We start from the raw sequence: 13,487 nt of genomic DNA, 5'->3' as shown, positions 1-13,487 counted from the left end.
TCAACAAAAAATCGTGGAGAAAATTGTGTTTTTGTCAATATTGCTTTTTAAATAAAACTAGAACTCAAGAGTTAATTAAAAAAAATGAATGAATGAAGCTAAAAGCAGATGGTCCATCTGTCTTTTGATATTTTGCATGTTCAGATATTCATACAACAAAGAAATTCTGGGGGCCATGAAGGTTTTGTGAAAATCATCAAAAAGATGATTTTTTGAAAAGCACAAGCGGGGAAAGAGTTGAGGTTTTTTTTCAAACACATAATAGCAAACGCATATAATAATAACTTGAACTTGACTGTCAGCAACTCAAAACAGCAGCGCGGACAACAACAAGGTCAAAGAGCTTAGATGATGGTACCTTGGGATAGTCCAGCTCAAAAAAGGTCTCAAGATTGTTTATTAGATTGGGGTCCACCCCCTTGAGGGGCTTCAGCAGCGAGACACCAGCCAGTTTGCTGTACGGCACCTTGTCTGGGGTCTTCTTGTTGAGATGCAGACGGCTGAAAAGAGAGAGAGAGAGAAAGAAATACAGGTCAGCTTTTAATAATAACATTGTGTGCGATTCATAAATCCATCAGGTGTTATGCTCCTGCCTTCATGTCGGATGGTGAATTTTACGCGGATGATTTCTGGGATCCCAGGGAAGCTGGTATGTGGACAACTTCAGCAGTAGCAAATACTTCTTAGCATTTATTCTTTATTTTTTTTCCAAGTGGTAAAGCAACTGGTGACATTAAGGGTAGAGAAACCGATAATCGGTTGAAGCGATTTAAATTTTTTTTTACAGATATTCACACTTTTCAGCCAAATCGTTTATTGATTTTTTATTATTGGGTGCATCAACATATGAGAACATTTGGTGCATCTCTAAAAGAAAAGGACCCAAAGACGATCAATTGCAGGCAAATCAACTTATTTAACAACGTATTGTTTCAACGAATTGTTTGGATACTTTTTGGAGAAAATCATTCTAAAAATGAGAAGTGTGAAGCTTGACAGTAACACATGACCACAGACAAATACATTTATTTGCGACTATCAATAATTACAAGAAACTTTTAAATAAATGTCAGAAATAATAATAATAAAATATATTTCTTTAAATTATTAAATAAAATACTTATAGTATAATGATAATTTGGTTATTGTGTGTCAAAAGGAAAAGAAATATACATATTGAATATTGCACGCTCAATCAATATTTCAAAACACTGCAATATTGTATGACTATTCTCATACCAAAAATTTAATTTATGTCAAACTTCTCACAAATTCACATTAATTTTTGTTAAACAATAAGTCCGGAGATTAAACATACTGTGGAATTACATCAACACACGCTCAATTCTTTGCACCCTAAGAAGTTCGCAAAGAACTGAAAACATATGCAGACACATAAAAAAACAAATGCAAATTGATTACAATATCCCAATTATTGATATTTATTTGATTGAGATATATATATAGATACACAAAAAACTGCAATATTAGTCTTAACTCAACTGTATTGGTTCCTAGGGATTCATATGCAATTATGATCATAAATCAACCTTTGTAATCATTTATAGAGAGAATGTTGGATGTTATGCAATAATGAAATATCAAAGGGAAATAAACTGGTCTATGTTGTACATATTAATTCTGGTTACTCGGCTGCAGCACATGCACATACGAGTGCATTTGGACAAGTGTATCATTTCAAACTGATCTAGTGTTTGTTTGCAGTTTGACAGGCAGCTGAAAGTTCATCCATGTACCGAAGCTGATCCAACTGGTTTAGTTTTAAAAGTTACTGCTGTTTCGCTTTTTACGGCTATTTGTGTGTTTCACACAATTGTCATACTTTGATGAGAAAAAAAAAAAGCACACACACACTGCACTCAAAGACTATGGGGTCAAGTGGCCATCTTCCACTATAATTATTTCGTCTAGAAGTTCACTGAACACAGATATGACTTCATGAACACCTCCCTGGCACAGTTTCAGGACTGAAATCACACAAAGTTTTCATGGAAGACAGTATTCATTCTGAGAACTGTTCATATCTGGTCTTGCTTTGATGGAACAATTCGCAGGTAATGTTGAGTTAACCGTGTCAGTGTATATCGGGTTTCAATGCTGGGTAACTTCAAAAGCCATCACGGCACCCTCTGCCTCTCAGGAACTCCATTTGTGCACTTCCTATCTGTTCTCGTCTGAAGAGTCTGGAGTCTTTCCTGACACCCTTGCCAGCCGCTCAACAGAACCAGCGGAGAAGCTTCCAAGACCGACACAGCCATTAAAAGCTGGAAGAAAGATTTAGCTGTCTGAGCATGTTTGCTTCTGTGAGATAAGTTTGTCTATCTTGACTGCCAAAGGAGCTGTTGGCACTTTCTTGAGAATGTCTCACAACATGTCAAGCTCCATCTAATAGAAAGACGGAGCGATAGGGAAAATGAAAAGAAAATCGGAGACAAACCACCACAAATTGTACATACATATATAAAAAGATACAAGCCTGGCTTTTTAATCCGCATATTTGAAAATATCTGCATCAGACGATAACTAACTGATTTAACAGAAGTGGAAATCCCAGCTGACTTAATACATTCTGACTGGAAGTATAAAATTCTATTATACATAGATATGTAAATTATAGAGACTGATAATCAGTTTAACTGCTATTTGTTACAGCTATTCAATTGTCTTCTTAATCGGTTATTGATTTATATGGAGTCTATCGATAAATGCCAGTCGCTTAATGGTAAAGTAGCAAACATTGTGAGAAATGAACAGCATTCCTTGCTTTAAATCGGTTTACCGTCAATAAAAAAGACAAAAACATTACGAGAACTTTCTTGATGACCTACAAAATCATATGACATCCATTCATGCATGTGTAATGCGTTTACTCAGCTCCGCACACGAGGGATTCAGTGAGGGAATTTCTAAAAGCTCTGAGAGCAAATCTTCCTCATAGTTCATGTGAGAGACGCTCCTGCTGGAGGTGTTGGCCTCTCTTACGCTCTATTAAATATGGGGGAGCATGACCTCAGCTCACTGCCTCAGACCATTAGTGGAATGGGAATGCAACACAGTCCAATGGGCAGGCCCAGTGCGCCAAATCTCCAGTAAAAAGACCATGTTCCTAAAATAACAATGATGAAATTAATGAGACATTAGGAATTCATCTCCTTTGATTACTCATGGTACACGCATGCCCCAAAGGCTGAAACTCTGCAAAAGATTTCCCCACGCAGATTTTCAACTGATCTGACACATTGAAAGCTGAAAGCAGCTTGTGTCTTCTGTGTGAGCTGTGCTTCATATATCACTACACTATTGACAGTAGACAATGGACCTTATTGCCAGCAAAATTTCACCGCATCTTTACTTCAAAAGAGACTCATAGATACCAGGCCGTGGGCTTGTCTTGAGTAGATAAGTGAAAATCTGGTAAAACCTTGGGGTGTAACAATAATCAAACTGAAAAACCGCACTACGCCACGGTATGTAGCAGACCGCGGGACTCTCAAATGTTTCTTCCTTTGCATTTGATTAAATAGTAATTAGGGTGACGGTACACATATTTGGCCCGCAAATTTTCAGTACGTGTCTTATGTGTACAAGACAACTACAGCGTAGTAAAAAATATATACATAAAAAAATACCAAAGAGAAAATACAGCGTTGTAGCCTAACCACCACTAATCGCAATAGGCTCCATCCGCATTTTGTTACTTTGGATAAGAAAGTGTAATTTTTCAAATTAAATATTTTTAAAACCAATTTTATTACGAAATTCAAACAATAAATGCCGTTTTGACGTTATTTCATTGTGGCGACATCACTATAGGCGCCTCAGTTCAAGTGGCAGAGCGCGAGTGAACACGATCATCTCTTCCACTTTAATACTAGATACAGAATAAACATCTAAGCTAAAATTGTCATTTTTGAAGGCGAGTAAAATAAAACCGCTTGTTGTAAACAATGTAACGCATTACATTTACCTCAGGCAAATCATTCAGTGTCCACAGCTTTTAGTCAGCTATAACATTTTTGCTAAATAGATGCACTATATTAGCCTGTATATTCATTATATTTGACTTAACCTGTTAGTGATATCTTGATTATTTAATGTATGTTTAAAATATCTGTCATGAAAATGTCAGTCACTATGATTAGAATTCCACAACGAATTTGAGTGAAAACTATTTTATACCAATTTTTTTATTAGAAGTTAATGCTGTTGATAATTTTATAAACATTATTTTAGATTTAGTTTGGGCTAGTTCACAGCAATAGCAGAGTTTTTTTTATCCTATAATTGAATTAATTTAAAGACAGACACACAATTCGTTTGGTAAACAATTGTTGAATTAAAAAAAAGGAAATTATGTTTAGTTTTATCCACCCTACTGTACCAAACTGTGACTTCAACACAGAGGTATGCATCGAACTGTCTTGTGTACCGTTATACCCCTACTAGGAAGCTATCAGTAATTCCTCTTTGTGGCAATCATATGAGCAAATGACATGCACAACTTTACTTCTTTATGCAAAGAGGAAAGGATTACATAAAAAAAGATTTTACTTAACAGATCCTATCACACTGTGTGAAACGTCACATACCACATGAGAAGCACTGGAGCTGAGGAATCAGGAAATGCATCACATAGAGGAGGATGCCACTTGGGCGAGGTTCCCACAGGACGAGTATCACACGATGACACGATCCCCACACCTGACTACTGAAACTCAAGGTGATGATACACAGGGCAACATTTTGAGCAATGTTGCTGGGCAATGTTGCAGCCAACGGGCAACCAGATGAGAGACAGGGCTCACGACCAATCTAAATTATCCAGATAGAAATGTATTGCCCATTTTCAATGGGAAAGTGCCCAGGCAACAATTGCTCGGCAAGATTGCCCAGCAACATTGCTCAAAAAGTTGCCCTGTGTATCATCACCTTTAGTGTGTCATCTCAGTTCTCAAAGACATCACTCAACCTGTATTTCTTCACCCTTCCGTCTCTCTGGTGCTACTGTTGAAGTATTACTCAACTAGATACACAATATAAAAGAATGTTAAGGCGTTATTACTTTTCTTTCGGATTGAAATGCACCCCATTTCATTGGACGTACAAAAGAAAAAAAAAGGGTTGCAAATACATTCCTTGTGATATGATTCATTCAAATATCTTTGTATCCAATTATATAAAGGAAAATACTAAAACTACTGACAACTTATGAAAAGATATATTTAGGGATGGGTACTGAAACCCGGATTAAATAGGACACACAGGGATATATTATGAAAGACGGCAGTAGTATCAATAAGCACTAATGTATTCGGTTTTGCTTTTGGTAGTGGAGCAATTAAAGTTGGCACAAAATGTAGAAGTCTTTTCTTCCCTATTGTGCCGTATATCCAAGTGAAACGGCTTCCGGAACAAGAAAAACAAATGTAGGGCGGGACTTGATTTTGTCCGTGGGGAATTGATTGAATGGTTGTGGTTTGCTATTGGTGGATCTCATGTGAGTGACAGGTCGCCATCTTCATCAGAGAACAGAAGCACTCCATGGAGGGGAAGTTATTTTGATCACAAGGTACATGAATAAAAAATAAAAAGATGTGCATGGATAAATAATTTATAATAAATACTGCAATATTCCATACAAAATTTTTGATTTTAACTTGACTTGAAGAAAAAAACATTTCCTTTTTATTATTGCTACAAAAACATCATCTCACTAATGTTACCTCACCAACCGTTTCTAGTTTGCGATATCATTAAGACATTTGTCGATGACGCATTTTCGCTATTTGCAATCAAGAAGAGAGATCTCTCTGGCACAGAGTCTGCTATCACACACGAAAGCCCCTGCTTTAGTGAAGTGAACAACACTTTTGTCAAGTAGTTCTCTTTGCCTTTGTCACCTGTGTCAATTCAGACAAAGTTCTGCCACAAATGCAACAAAACTATTGCTTGCAAGAGATGAAACATACACAATCTGACCAAACATCATAGTTCACCTCTGGTTGTCCAATGTACATGAGGCATGTATACTTGCAGTCTTCCCAGATAACAGTGGCATATAATCATCACATAATCAAGGTCTCTTACGCCATGGAAACAATGTTGAAACAAAAAGATTGATGTTGCATCATATAAGACATGTTGAATCAACACAGTTCTTAACAGATAAAAAAAATAGGTTGGTTGAAACATTACAATTTCTACATGTTTTTAAAATCCCTTACTTAAAAAATGAGTGTGAGTGTAACAGTGATAGAAACGACTGTCCAAAATCTCTAACGGTTTACAATTTTCTACCGTTTAATCGAGTCTACTATAGCTCACCCTTACTTAATGATACCCTCAGTGCCCGAGCGGCAACAAGTGAACCACTTTCTATTACAAAGAAACAGTTGACCCCAGGGTACAACCTGAACATGGAATTCAGTCCTTTCATTCTGGTCTCACAACAGATCAATGTGAATGACCTCATGAATGACTCGTGGTGCTGGACTCATGACCAGCTGTGTGGCATTATGTGGTCAAAGAAAGACAATAATGAGCCCCATTAAAAACATCATGATTATCTTTCGGGCCAGAATCCAGTCAAATCCCTGCAACTTCAAAAAAAGCTCTTCATTCCAAAGCTTTAACGAAAACGCACACTCATTTAAGAGTGTATGATGTCTTATAAACATGCATAGGATGGTTGAGATCTAGGTCAATTCTTAGGAACCCAAAACCTCTCAGCTTGTTCAAGGTTAAAACATGAACCGCAACTCAAAAGCTCATGAGTCAAGTCACCTTCATTTATATTGCGATTTTTACAATACAGATTGTCTCAAAGCAGCTTTACAGGATAACATGAAAATAATGTTGTAACAATATTGTTAAAAATATAATTAAATGTCCCCAACTAAGCAAGCCAAAAGTCAATGGCGAAAAAGGCGACAGTGGCAAGGTATGAGAAGAGTGGACAAACTGCTAGTCTTCTTAAAACAGTATTTCATAACACATAAACAAAGGGAGCTGACGTCTCGAGACTCGTTTGAATGAGTCGAATAACCCGTAATGACCTTCTCCCAAACCCTGGCCAATTTTGCATTGGCAGGTGAATATGAACACATCATTTGGAAGTTTGCAAATGTAAAAAAAATATCCTGTAAGACAGACACGACCCTAAAACCATGTGTATTCTGTAGCAGAATCAGGGCATGATAGAGGCAAAGCCTACTCACATGACACATTGAAACTCACGACCCAAAGTTCCCTAGTTACCAAAGTTCATTTCATTATAGCCTTAGAAGGCCTATCATATGATAAACACTATCAGTCAGAAGATCAGACATACTTGGCTTAATTCATTTCTCATAAATACTCAAAAAAGCTTGAAATAGGTGTGTCAAGCATTCATAAATAAATAATTCTGCTCTTCTGACTGGTATGTATATGTACATATGGTAGATATGGTAGGGTAGATATACGACCATATGATACTAGATAATTATTATGAGACAATACTTTATGAATAATTAACAACATTGGTGAACTTTACAGGAAACTGAGGATTTTAACAATGGAAAGCATTAGTGTTGGTGAGCACAAGCTTTCAAACCATGACATACCTAAACAAAACCATTGAATATGTAAATGTATTATATCTAAACCATGAAAGCCGGTAGTCTGGTGAGGCTAACTGAAGTAGCCTAGCTTTAACTCCCACCACTGAGAATTAATAAAAGACCTTTGAGAAATAAACCACACAAGTGATTTAAAACCCATTAGACTTCGCAAATTAACGAATAAAAGAACACGGACAGTGCGCAGTAGCTAACGTTATGCTAACGATCATCGCTAGCGACAAAAAACGAGATTACTGAAAGACAAGCCAGAGGATAATATGTGTATGATTGACTTTTTATTAATACAAGTTCTTCTCCCGCCAGCTATACAGTCAATATAAACATTTTGATAGATATACACATATTATTTTCACGCGGAAATAACAGCGAGGCGCTGAAGAGGAAACCCGTGTTCCTGTTACCCAGCCACATACTACACCCCATCTGAAACGCGCCGCGTCAGTCTACAACGCTCCCGTCACAAACAACGAATGTGTCTACACTGCATGCTCGCGATCAGCGTCGTTGAATATAACGGAAGCGTTCTGAGCGTCGCGTTTCGTGGTCTATTTCAAATCAAGTATGCCGCATTCACTTACACGTAGATGATTGACACGAGGTGCATGAGCCAGAGGACGATAAACAAGAGAAATCCGAAGATGGAGAACCCCTGCAAAGCTAGATCGAGCAGGGCCATGACTGTCCTGTGTCCGGGTGCGCTGACACCTCAGTGTTCGGCCCTTATGCTTGAAGCTCTCTCACACACACACACTCTTACACACATTCAGATGGTTGAGTGGGCGTGTCTGCAGGGAATCGGCGCATAGCAGAGGTGGGTGGAGCATGGTGACGCAGACAAATGGGTGCAGTGTTGCCAATTATTTTGAAAGGAGAGTAGCTAATGCTGCTGTGTGAGACGAGGTTGGACGTGGGAATATCCCAAATTAAATGTCCCACTTCAGACCCCTCAGTGAGTTCCAGGTTCACATGTTGACCACATGATGTCGCCAAGACACAAGAGCATATCGTGTTGTTGGGGAAAGTTACTTTTAAAAGTAGCCTAATTACAATGTTGCGTTACTCACTAAAAACGTAACTAAATGCGTTACTTAGTAACTTTTATGACACGCGTGACGATATATTTTGGTAGAGTATATATAAAGTATATAGTATATGTAAAGTAGGGCACCACAAAGTCCAGCACTCTTCAACAATACAAACAAAGCATAAATGTGATGTTTATCTAAAGTTATTTTTGCTTATTAGAATGATTAATTGGATCATCGAATGTCAGCAGCAAAGACATTGGTTAAATAAGTGAGATTAAATACATAAAGTATATTTGTGTTATTTAAGATATAAGTGAAAGTTTAACCAGTCAGACTCAACACGCTTCAAGCGGGATTTGAACTGCATGTGTTCTCCACAAGGAGGATAAACATCGCAGCCTCTATCTATGGGATTATATTTATGCCACAATTCTGCACATGCAAGATCATATTTTGAGCGTGAAATGAGTTTTGCAGAGAAATGTGCGTCTTGCAAATCGGAAAGTATTACAAGTGAACGACAACTAATTTTGCATAAAAAATAAGTGTATTTGGATGTGCGCAGACGTTCTCTTTCGCATGCGCAACGTTTCACTTGCTTGCTCCCCTGATACCCATCCTGAGTGCTAAGCGGCTAAGCGCCGATATATTAAAATATATAAATGATATATGTTAATATAATACAACATATTGTATAATACATAAGGAATTGCCGCTTTTGATATATTGAAAAATATGTGACAACATATTTGCTAATATATCATAATGTAAATAATTATATATTTAGTAATACACTTCATAATATATAGATGTATGTGATCAGATATGATACTGTATGTGTAATATAATGCAGATATATTTACTCATGCAGCATAAACACAAATACAGAAAATATATAATGTAATATATTTCTTATGTTTTATTATTACTTACATTATAAATGTTCCATATTTACAAGTTATAGTTAGCCTAATAATAGCACAAGTATGCCTGAACTTACTAAGATATTTAGCCAAGAGACTATCACTGTGTTAAGGAGTGCACAGCCATTACTTTTAAAATATTCTAAAATAAAAATATATAGTTTAAACGGTGTTTAGCCAATCGTCAACCTAACCTCAGGTTATACTCTTCAGCACAATAGTAACCCCAAAAACTCACACATACCAGAAAAACTTTTAAATTCTAAAATAATACAACATTGAAAACTAACATATCTCCCCCCTTATATTAAAATTAACCTAAAAAATAACACTTAATTTTAACAATTGCTCTCCTTTAAAGGGCGCCTTTATTGAATTATGCAAATTCACTGTTACATGGTGTTTGAACATAAATGTGTGTTGGCAGTGTGTGTACACAACCACCCTATAATAATAAAAATCCACCCAGCGCTTTTTTTAAAATCCCCATAAGCACTGTCTCAGAACAAGCCGTTCTATGATTCGGGGCAATGTGACGTACTTTTGCACTTTATGACAGCTCATCAAGTCATTTTACGGATATAAAATTTACCAGTTTATTAATATTAAGCACCCACTGAAAAGATGTGTATATTGTTTACTGTTAGTTCGAACAAGTTTTTTGTTTAGGTTACTTTGCTGTGTATGTTGATGACAATGAAAGAGAGTTTATGGATAAGACTTTAATGCGCACTTCTTATACTGTGTTTATTCAGCTCTTACAGTGATTTTCTGGAGTACAACTAACACTTCATCTTTTGTGTGATGTACAGTAAACTTCATTGAACTCATCAATATATTTTTGGCCATCATTCGGCTACAACAGGCTTGTACTAATAGTGGATAAAAGCAAGATGAAAAATAAGTTATAACCTTAATTAAATAGACTACACCTGTTCTATTTCCATACAGAATCTATTAGTTATTTTAAAAAAAAAAATCGTATTCACCTGGGGTGTCTTGCTTAAATTTAACATGTCAAAGTTGTTTTTTCATTGATTTAAAAAGGACTCATTGATTTCTGATTTCATTGACCAACAACAAAAAGATGACAAAACAGTTCTTATTTCAAAAAAGAAACTTATTTCTTTCAATAGTAATGAATGAAATCGCCAAATCGTAATGAATGAAACAGTGCAAAGCTAAGAACACCAACAAAACCCAAACCCGTAACAACAAATGAGCAGATACAATAAAATACTACTATGGGGCCGTTTACGCAACACCGTTTTCAACTAAAAATGGAAACTTTTTACGCATTTTGCCAGTTCATTTACACAACAACTGCGCTTTAGGGGCCTGAAAATGCTAACTTTTGAAAACGGGTTTCAAAGTGCAAGTTTTTGAAAACGATACCGTTATCGTCTCCGTGTAAACTACAAAAACGTGAATTTGTAAAAACGGTGACGTCATACACATGTCTATTACGTATTCAGACCATTTTTCTTTACAAAGTGACATCGCCATCTACTGGCCTGGCAGCATAATACAGCGTTGTGACGAGGCCGAGGGACGTGAGAGAACGGTGCGAGGCCGGTGGCCTGAGTAATAATGAACGTCACCTGTGAGACGCACCGGTCACCGGAGCGGAAGCATTAAAGGAGGAGCGACGACGTTGAAGATCAAGAGGGGAATAGGCCTGATTTCATGTTGTGTTTTGTTTCTGTTTTGTGTGACCAGCAGTCGTCCGTGAGGGGACGTTTTGTTTTTGTATTTGTTTTATTCGATTAAAAGTCTTTGATTGTTCGCCGGTTCCCGCCTCCTTCTTCCCTGAATCTTAAACATTGCTACAAGCGTCTTTAGTTGTGTTTGTGGATACGTGTGAACAGGGATCGTTCTGACAACATTGTCGTCTGTACGCACAAAAAACTTTTCAGTTTTTAGTACATCGTCGTCGTGTAAGCGCGAGCTAAATGACTTTGATAATCGTCAATGGACAATTTAGCAGACACTAAAATTCTAGAAAACTATAATGGTAAACATCTGATAATGATGATATCTGTAATCGGATTGTATGGAGTGGTCGAATTATCATCTATAAGAAGTCCTGCACTGCAGAGAAATTGTAGATAGTGGACTGATGTAATGTGCCATGCTCTCACGGTCCTCTGCGATTGCTCTATTCAGTAAACAAATAGCCTCGGGTATGAATGATTCTCTGTGCTGTTGGTGGAGCATCTTGGTACTGACGCATGAGAAGGAGCAGCTGGATGTGCTGGAGGAGGACATGTGAGCTGTCCCACATAATATCCTCGGCCTTTCTTGTAGGATGAGATGAGCATTGTAGGACCCCTTCTTATTCAATTTGAGAGCAGATGTTTAAAGTTTTGAAGGCGGTTTTTATTCTTGGTTGTGAGAGACAAGCAGGGAATGGAGAAACAAAGAATCCTTATAATAGAGGAGCTATAGGAAGTACGTAGGATTCTTATTTTGGGATCCAAACAAGTTCAGTTTTCTCAGGAAGCATTGTTGCTGGTATGCTTTTTGAATTACGGATTATAGATAAAGGATTATACGATTTTACACACAGGTTTGATGAGAAACTGTATATAAGGCCTATTAAAATCCAGCCCATTTGGATATTTCAATGGGGTTTCCCATTTCTCATTAGCATTAAAAGAAAAATAAATAACCAGTGTCAACTAACCCAGACAGCAACATAGTGTCGGCCCAGATCCGGCCCACATCTGGGCCATGCGTAATCCACGTATATAGATGTGGGCCGACACTATGTTGCTGTCTGGAAATTAACTAGGTGCAACTACATGCTATCAGATATGACTAGTTCACAAATAGTGTTATGCAACACGATTGTATTGAATGAGTACAGTGTGAAAAGACAAATATAGCCTATATCCCAGTTCTTGGATCAGAATTCAAGATATAACTGATGGCTTATTTAATTATTACACTTCATAATACAACATGTTTCATTGTTAGACCAGTAGGTAGCGACAATGAGCGAGTCACTGAATTATTCACTTAACTGATTCGTTTACACAAAACACACCTTTTACAAACCAATTGCAATTGTTTTCTTGAAAGTATAATCTATTAAATGCATTCCACAAATCATCTAGTACCATTAAGCTCACCTTGAAATCAAAATCGACCATTCTTATTTTCTTATGGAATATTGCAGTGCTAACTGTATCTTTATTTTTTGTTTTAAATTCATGTGCATCGTAATCCTTACTCTAAATAACTTCCCCTCCCTCTTGCAGCAACATTTCTTCTCAGGTGTGTCTTGTTACCTTGTTATCTCTGTGTTTACACGACATGGTTTTCAACTAAAAACGTAAAACTTTTTATATGCTCTGGCCGTTCATATACACGACAACACTGTTTTGGGTGCCTGAAAATGCAAACTTTTGAAACCGGGTTTCAAAGTGCACGTTTTTGGAATTGGTCTCTGTGTAAACAACAAAAACGTGAATCTCTGAAGACGTATACGTCATGCACATGCGTAGTACGTGTTCAATCTACAGTGTTTCATCGCCATCTACTGGCCTGTGAGCAGAATACAGCATTTTTAATTGTTTTCGCGGATCTGTGTGAATGGGGATCGTTTTAACAATGTACACAGAAAACTCAAAGGAAAAACTTTGTTTTAAGTATATCGTTGTCATGTAAACGTAGTCTTTGTAAGTCGTTGTCTCTGTGAAGATGTAGCAGTGTATGACTGCCTTTGTGTTTCTTGTTCATGTTTGGAATACCTCTTGTTTTATTAAAATACTGCTTGCATTTGGATCCAGCCTCTCCTCTTCCCTGCATCGGCTACGTTACAGCAATACTATTTACAATGGACAATAGAAATGTTTTACTTTTTATAAATTTCACTAAGGCGACCGAAC

At 37.0% G+C, this 13,487-nt stretch overlaps 1 protein-coding gene across 1 annotated transcript in view; it reads right to left on the bottom strand.

The window, feature by feature from the left end:
• Positions 1-8,436, bottom strand: part of ugcg (UDP-glucose ceramide glucosyltransferase) — a 31,725-nt gene extending 23,289 nt beyond the window's left edge. The window contains exons 1-2 of the mRNA XM_077243155.1: positions 8,222-8,436; positions 359-500 (exon numbers count right to left, since the gene is read on the bottom strand). Coding sequence (XP_077099270.1) covers positions 359-500; positions 8,222-8,319 — 240 coding nt within the window. The 5' untranslated portion in view covers positions 8,320-8,436. The remainder of the gene's footprint in view (positions 1-358; positions 501-8,221) is intronic.
• Positions 8,437-13,487: the final 5,051 nt, after the last annotated feature.

This window comes from Siphateles boraxobius, unplaced genomic scaffold (assembly GCF_051911475.1).
Source record: "Siphateles boraxobius isolate OS27281-9 unplaced genomic scaffold, OSU_SipBor_1 25, whole genome shotgun sequence".
NCBI lineage: Eukaryota > Metazoa > Chordata > Actinopteri > Cypriniformes > Leuciscidae > Siphateles > Siphateles boraxobius.
Note: the sequence above shows the minus strand (reverse complement) of the source record. Positions and strands in the feature narration are given on the sequence as shown.